This window comes from Acanthisitta chloris, unplaced genomic scaffold (assembly GCF_000695815.1).
Source record: "Acanthisitta chloris isolate BGI_N310 unplaced genomic scaffold, ASM69581v1 scaffold2242, whole genome shotgun sequence".
In the NCBI taxonomy this organism is placed as follows: domain Eukaryota; kingdom Metazoa; phylum Chordata; class Aves; order Passeriformes; family Acanthisittidae; genus Acanthisitta; species Acanthisitta chloris.
Genome location: NW_008660953.1, coordinates 2139 through 10712, shown reverse-complemented (window position 1 = coordinate 10712; position 8574 = coordinate 2139). Strand labels below are relative to the sequence as shown.

The 8574-nt window shown below is 44.1% G+C and overlaps 1 protein-coding gene across 1 annotated transcript in view; it reads right to left on the bottom strand.

The window, feature by feature from the left end:
- Positions 1-8574, bottom strand: part of UBE2J1 (ubiquitin-conjugating enzyme E2, J1) — a gene marked incomplete at its 5' end in the record, with an annotated part of 12309 nt that overhangs the window by 1855 nt on the left and 1880 nt on the right. Inside the window, 2 exons of the mRNA XM_009070028.1 lie at positions 2335-2466; positions 7424-7553. Coding sequence (XP_009068276.1) covers positions 2335-2466; positions 7424-7553 — 262 coding nt within the window. The remainder of the gene's footprint in view (positions 1-2334; positions 2467-7423; positions 7554-8574) is intronic.

Here is an 8574-nt window from a genome sequence, read left to right as displayed (position 1 = left end):
AGGTGTTTCAGAGGTGTCTGATGTGGCACTGGAGGATCTGGGTTAGGGTTTGGGGGTTCCAGCAGTGACAGGTTCATGGTTGGACCTGATGATCTTAGAGGTCTCCTCCAACCTTGGTGGTTCTGTGATTCCATGAACATCCGTAACCTTGAGCATTGTTTCAGCTACTACACCTCTAAAAGATCCCCTTTCCACATGGCCTGCTAGGCAATGTCCTCAACTGTGTACCAAGTTTGACAATCCACAAGACAGTAAACAGCACTTAGTCTCATGACTCTTTAGCCACATGTTCTGCATGTGGGAGGAGAATTCAAAATTTTCACCTAGTCAGTGATTTCACTAAGAAGAGGAAGAGGGACAGGGAAGAGACCTTCCTTCTCTACCTCCTCATCATTAGTACTTGACACTGTTTATTATCAGCAAGGAAGTACTGACACCACATTTGACAACCTGCCTGTTTACAGACCTTTCTTGCCTGGGTAGCTTGGGTAGCTTCAAAGACAAATGTTTTCAAAAGATATATTTTATCAGCAGAGACAGCCAAGCACATTATGAGCAGCTCACTATGACTTCCACTACTCTGCAGAAGAAAGTAATTCTGCTTCATGCTGAACTCACTTGAAAGCTCGTCATGCCAAGGAAAACTAAGACTGAGGGAAGCCAAGTCTTTGAAAAAAAAAAGTTCCTAGATTCATCTATACTCTCATCTGCCAGAAGGGGAAAGGGAGAGAAGTGAATTCAGGACTGAAGAACTGCCAATGCAGCAGCAAAATGTTAATCTTCTTCAAACAGCTTCAAAAGAAATAAAAAGGGGGAAAAACGTACAGCAGTATGATCCATCATCTTACCATCAAAAGTAAGTAGCACTGGCTGTCACACACATCTGCCCAACACTGCAAATTTTAAATTTAAAAACCATAGAATCATAGAATCATTGAGGTTGGAGGAGATCTCTAGGATCATCAAGTCCAACCATGAACCTGTCCCTGCTGGAACCCCCAAACCCTAACCCAGATCCTCCAGTGCCACATCAGACACCTCTGAAACACCTCCAGGGATGGTGACTGCACCACCTCCCTGGGCAATATCCCAGGGCCTCAACACCACAACAGGCAAAACATTTCTCCTCACACCCAATCTGACTCTGCCCTGGCTCAGCTCAAGGCCATTCCCTCTCTCCTCTCCCTCAGCCCTGGCAGGACACACATCCCACACCTCTCTCCAGCCCTACTCCAAGCAGAGCAGAGGGGCAGAATCACCTCCCTTGCCCTGCTGCCCACACTCCTGTGGCTCAGCCCAGGATTCCATTGGCTTTCTGGGCTGAGCTCACACTGCAGCTCATGGGGAGCTTCCCATCCACTGTCACTCTGCACACATAAATATTTTTACATTTAAAGGTCTCATTTCCCATGGGACTATTCTGCTGCAAGTTCAGTTAATCATGACTTCTTAAATCAGCATAACTGATTGAAGCAATTTTCTTAAAAATGGGATTAATCAAGAAAAAAAGTCTCTTATTCCTCAAGAAAATGCCAGCCATGCCTTGGTGTGTCAGCTTGTTCTATTAGATTAGCCAGGATTTGTGATGGGAAGAATAAAATAAAATGATTTATTAAAAATCCTGAACAATCCTCATTGTGGGGGGAGAAAAAAACCTATGCTATTAGCATGTTTATATTTCTCCATAGCTCAAAAATACATTGCAAACACACACCAGATGGTCTGATGTTATTTGACATCTTTTGGGGGGTTTTTAACCAATCTGCAGCCCCATCCTCTCTCAAAAAGGCAGCTTAGCTGGGATTTGCCTGCAATTTATCAGTGAATTTAGATTGCATTTACCACAGTCCCAGGAGCAGCTGCCTTGGCCCATGGCCAGGCCCCAGTCACGTCCCAAACCATTATGTAAACCCACACCTAGGAGTGTTCCAACACCAGTGTCATACCTCAGAGGGTAAGAATGCTTCAGACTTCCTTGAGAGGTTATAAACCCCAGGAAGATAATCTTCATTCATCCTGGAATATGTTTTCCCTCTGGCTAAGAATTTTATTGAGGAAAACCTGTGCCACGTTATGCAGATGGTGAGTTGTAGTACTTGGGACACCACAGTTCTAATGAGCTGCTAAACCCATACATAAAAAGGAACAACTGGGAGCAAATATTCCTAAAATAACATTATTTCTTGCTTTTAAGAGAAGGGAAAGCAGCTAGTTCCAAAAGTGATTCAGCACACTATTAGCTCAAGTTTACACAGAGGTTTCACATAGAAGTATCTAAGCTCTAGAAGAAATTAATGAAGTACAGTCTTAATGAGGATTCCAGATGCACCATACCACTGCACTGGCTGAATCCTGGGATGCTCTAGCTGCACCATCCTGCTGGGGCTCCTGGGAAGCAGCAGAGTGGTTCAATCCTGATGTGTTCGAGGGTCCAGCGTCAGATTTCCTGGATGAATTGACTTCTGCCTGCAAGAAGGACATATCTATGCTTCAGAGACATGACCAAAAATTACTCCAAAAAGATCTGGCTACTTGTTGGAATGTGTTTTTCATGTCTGGAGAATATGAGGCTTATTGAAATGTACTAATTAGGTGTACATCAGGTTGAAAAACAAGTTTAAGTTTGTTTGCACATAACAAGAGACAGAGCATTCAAAAAACACACAGATGTAGAGAGCAAAAAAATAAAAGTCTTTAGGAGACCCAGGACATTATGGCAGAAATAATCACCATTTTGTAAAACTTCTGCTTTGCATGTCCTTAAGAGAATGCTGAGTCTGTTCATAGACTCCTAGATTCATCAAGACTGGAGGAAACCTGGAAGATCATTGAGTCCAACCACTAATCTGTCACTGCTGGAACCCCCAAACCCTAACCCAGATCCTCCAGTGCCACATCAGACACCTCTGAAACACCTCCAGGGATGGTGACTGCACCACCTCCCTGGGCAATATCCCAGTCCCTGAATAGGCTGATCAGGCACTTACACACCCTGGAGGTGTTTCAGAGGTGTCTGATGTGGCACTAGAGGATTTGATTTAGGGTTTAGGGGTTCCAGCCCTGACAGGTTAGTGATTGGACTCGATGTCCTCAGAGGTCTCCTCCAACCTTGATGATTCCATAATTCCAAGTGAACTAACACAGCTGTTCCTCAGCAGGACTGACAAGCTCCTGGTGAGTGCTAATTTAATGTGGCTATTCTGGTTCCAGTACCAAAAAGCTGCCTCACAACCACAGTGGACATATATACACAGCACTACACTGTGTCAGGCCTGGATACCTCAGATTCCTGGATTTAAACTTCAGCACAAACACACTGAAAGACAAAATACAAATCTTTGAATGCTGCTTTCATACACATTTGTAAAATGCCTACTAGGCATTAATTCCCCCAATTTAGGTTTCATGCTTTAGGAAACCTGAGAGGGATCAGTAGGGACATGTAGAAGAATACAAAACCCTATATATATATATGTGTATATATATATATGTATATATATGCCTGCAATAATCTCTTGGGAATGGAAAATGATATAGTACCACAGTGGTGAACTGAAACACTTCAAAATTTATACATGTCAAAAAATAAGTCATGAGCAGATCAATTTTTATCAGTAAGCAAAGTCACCTTCCAGGTCATGTATTTATAGGATGAAATATCCTGATTTATTATGAAGATGACAATTCCAAATCAAGTAACTGTCTTCAAATGCAGATATAAGTAGTGGTAGTAGCAGTAAGAAATACAAACAGTATATTAGAAACCAGCCAGTTATGGTGATAACAAACTGAAAAGAGAACAATATAATGATCCCATTTTGTGTGAGAAAATTAAATTCCTTGTTTCTTGATGTGTGTTATCTCAGGAGAATCCAAAAACCACACCAATGAAGCAACCTGAAGGTTAATTTAAGACTGGAAACACAACCTGACAGCACTGCTTTCCCTTTGCTCTTGACTGCTATGAACTCTAGTATGAGACAGGGCACATTATGACTCAAATAAGAATCAGCAACAAAGCAACACATAACTGTGAATAACTTAGACTGCACTGGACCTCTAGATGTCACCTGGTCCAACCCTCTCTACAGTCAAGCCAAGTTCTGAGCATCTCCAGAGCTGGAGACCCCACAGCCTCTCTGGGTTTGTCACCTACTATCTTTTCTCTAGCCCTTCCCTCTACTTCCAGAAAAGTTGAAAAGAACACAGGTATCAAGGAAAGATCACCAATCCTGTGCTCAGTTCTGGGACCCTCAGTTCAGGAGGGACATTGAGGGGCTGGAGCAGGTCCAGAGCAGAGCAACGAGGCTGGGGAAGGGACTGGAGCACAAGTGGCATGAGGAGAGGCTGAGGGAGCTGGGGGTGTTCAGCCTGGAGAAGAGGAGGCTCAGGGGAGACCTTCTCACCCTCTGCAACTCCCTGACAGGAGGTTGGAGTCAGGTGGGGGTTGGGCTCTGCTCCCAGGCAACCAGCAGCAGGACAAGAGGGCACAGACGCAAGCTCTGCCAGGGGAGGGTTAGGTTGGATCTTAGGAAGAGATTTTTTGCAGAGAGAGTGCTCAGGCATTGGAATGTGCTGCCCAGGGAGGTGGTGGATTCCCCATCCCTGGAGGTTTTCAAGCTGAGACTGGATGTGGCACTTAGTGCCATGGGCTAGTGACCATGGTAGGGCTGGACTTGATCTTTGAGGTCTTTTCCAACCTGTTTGATTCTATGATTCTATGAATATATTTAAACATAATAATGAGGGTGAGTGGAGAATTAATTTCACTGCAAATTGTGCCTCGTGATGGCAACATGTAGGTGAAGCACATTGTTTTACAGCAATGCATATGCTGCTAGTCATCTATCTTTCCCTTCCAGCTGAAATGGAATTTATGGTACATAGCACCTGAAATGCAGAAAACAATGCAATGTAAACCCGATTAAAAATGCCACTTTCTATCAAAGCAGACAGGAACAAAGGTGGAGGCTCCCAGAAACAGGAAAACTGATGATGAATTGTGTTGATCTCTTGGGTTTATATTCCTTTCTCAATACCACACATGGGGCTTTTTTTTAAAGTTACTCTTTTGCTTAAGGCTGGTAGGAAATAATTCCTCATAACCCCAGGGTCAGGTAGAAGAAGTTAGGAAACCTCTTCTTTAAAGACTAAGCTAATGCAGAGGTTGGTAGTACATTTGCAAGTAAAGAGACTTTCATTATACACCCAATTAGCAATCTGATGTTAAATCTCACCCCATAAATTGACACAGAATACATTCAAATGATTCAAAACTTCTGTATTCCCTACAAACACATCATTTAGTGCCTCAGCCTAACATCAAACAAACAAACAGCAAGGAAGTCAAGTGAAGCAGAAAGCTTAAAAATCCCCAATTTCTAAAATGGGACTGGAGAAGGGAAGAAAAGCAGAACCAGGGCAGAGAACTGATTTACCTTGTAGAAAAAAGTCCACAATGGACTGTAAAAGGCTGTAGAAACCTAAGGAATTTGTTCCTTTTTCCTTTGCTGAGCCCTTGTTCATAGGAGGTGCTGTTAAGCATATGGGTATATGGAAAGCATCAATATGCTTTAAAGGTTGATGTCCTAAGTCTTTCATATTAAGACTGGAAAAGGTATGAAATATAAGTTGAGTTTTTTCATTAAAAAAAACCTAAAGCAACAAACAACCCTCTGATATTTCTAAGTTTCTTTGATGAAGATCAACAGTTCTTACACAAACGTTAACCCTACTCTTTGAAACTCACACACTGTAGAAAAGCCAGGGACAGGCAGACACTCCATTGCCTCTGCAAGTCCCTCAGCCTCAGAACTCTGTCCCTGCAGCTCCTCACCTTTCTAAAACATGTGGAGATGTTTTTAGCATAAGTGTTATTAGACATTGCTAATTGTGTGTTGGGTACACACAGACATGTCATCATCACATGTCTAGAGATCAGATGGCACAGGAACACACAGGTCCTGCATAATCATAGAATCAGAGAATTTTGGGGTTGGGATGGAGCTGAGAGCTGACCCAGCCCCAAGCCCTGCCCTGGGCAGGGACACCTCCCACCGGAGCAGGTTGCTCAAGGCTCATCCAACCTGGCTGTGAACACTGCCAGGGTTGGGGCAGCCACAGCCTCCCTGGGCACCCTGGGACAGGGTCTCACCACCAGAACAGGCAAAACTTCTGCCTAACATCTAACCTCAATTTCCCTCCTTCAGTTTGTGCCCATTGCCCCTTGTGCTGTCCCTGCAGCTCCTAACACAGATCCCTCTGCAGCTTCCCTGGAGCCCCTTCAGCTCCTGCAAGGTGCTCTGAGCTCTCCACACAACCTTCTCTTCTCCAGGCTCAACAGCCCCAACTCCCTCAGCCTGTGCTCACAGGGAGATGCTCCAGTGCTCTGAGCAGCTCTGTGGCCTCCTCTGCACTTGCTCCAACACTTCCATGTCCTTCTCAGGCTGAGGCCCCAGAGCTGTGTGCAGGATTCCAGGTGGGTCTCCCAGAGCAGAGCAGAGGGGCAGAATCACCTCCCTTGCCCTGCTGCCCACACTCCTTCTGGTTCTCAGTAGAAGACAATCTTTACTCTCATGGCACCCAAAGAAAGTAAAAGTAGGCTTTAGGACAGTGTTAGGAGAACACTGGGGATAAAAAGGGACAGGTCAGCACCCCTGACCTCAGTGATGATGTGTTCAGCACCAATGCCACACTGTCAGCTGGATTTCCCTGCAGTTCCCTGTCCTCATGCACAGCAGTGTTCCTTAGTGGCTGATTTAAGAGTTTAGTGGCAAACCCAAGGGAAAATCAACACTGTGCATGCAAAACATGCAGCTTTCTAAGGCAGGTACTTGTCTGAACAAACGTTGCTTTCACTGAAACACAAGCTAGAGAGAGAACACGATTTTGGCTCACAGCAACTTCCATACCAGAGTTCAACTTTCAGTATCTTCAGACAGTAGCAGAGTAGTTCAAAAGAATTTGCACCCATTTTTCAGTAGTAATATGTTTTATTCCTTCCACAAGCCAAAAGGAGAAAACAAAAGAAAACAAAAAAAAAATCACAATGGAAAAAAAATTGAGGTTAGCTTTGCCCAAACTTTTCTAACTATGATAAAGACTAGTTCTGGAGAATTTAATCAAGTTATTAGTATCTGAAAACATGGAATAAAAGCAACATAGTTAGGCAGTTTTTACCACAGAGCTCACCACTAGAATTAAATCAGTGCTTGAGATGCATGATTTATTCCCTGGCAGATTGCAAGAGATCCACTCTTATTTTTCCCTTTCAGACTGGACAAAAGAAGAGGCTTCCCCAAAAGGACTGGGGAAGGTTTCCTGAAAGGATGAATGTTTCTGTGCTTTCCAAGTTTTTCCTCAGTATTTTGGGGTTTTTTTACATTCTATACAGCAGAGATTAAAGTTTAAACAGTGCGTTCACCTTGAAGCTGATTTGTCTGGCAAGTTCCTTCGCCTCCTTGTCCGCCTGGCTCGACACGCTCCCGGAGGTTAGTGGTAAGAGGGCTGTCTTCATGGATGTGCCACACATTTCACAACAGAAGTCTTGTGACCTGGCCACAAAGGACACAGCTCAGCATTGCATGTTCTCAGAACGTCCTTGTGTGCTTGCAAAAACAAACTGGTTTGCAAAACAATCCATAGCAAGACAAGTGGTGGCAAGAGCAGGAGTTTAGCAGTGTTCCCCTCTGCCTCAAATCACACTGCCTTGAAAAAATATGTTGAGGATCTGTACTACAAAGACATATAGAATCTTTGAACCATGTATGTTGAGGATCTGTACTACAAAGACACATAGAATCTTTGAACCATCAGGGCTGGAGGAGACCTCTAAGAGCATTGAGTCCAACCATCAACCTGTCACTGCTGGAACCCCCAAACCCTAACCCAGATCCTCCAGTGCCACATCAGACACCTCTGAAACACCTCCAGGGATGGTGACTGCACCACCTCCCTGGGCAATATCCCAGGGCCTCAACACCCTAACATGTAATTTAGAAAACTATTAACAACTGACTTAAACATTACTATTCTGTATACTTTCTTACTAATTTGTCAAGTATTTAAAACTTACTTTATATCTGCAACAAGTTTCTAAAGATCTATTACTTCAAATGTTATACTGGGCCCAGGAGCTTGCACCTCAAACCCAGCAATTTCAGCTTCTTTGGGGCCATTCCCTCCCCTCTCTGGCACAAATGATCTGTCTGTAGGCAGCTCTCCAAGCCAGTGTCAAACCACACAGCCTTGACAGCGTAATATCAAGACCAACCCACTAACCCTATTGCTCAGCAGGGTGGATGAGTTGATTCAGGGACAGGCTAACAGGAAAGCTGCAGCCCCTGAAAGGCTCAGAATGCAGGTGGGACAAACTCTCATCTGCTTGCAGAGGAACATACTAGTCAACATTTGGAATTTGGTAACTTAGGCCATATCCCTGCCTGGCAAACTTTCAGGTACCTTCTCTTCTCAGTTGTAGAAACAATCAAACAAGAGGGAACAGCACAAACTGATGCCCAGGGAGTTCCACCTGAACAGGAGGAAGAACTTCTTTGCTGTGCAGTCCCTGAGCAC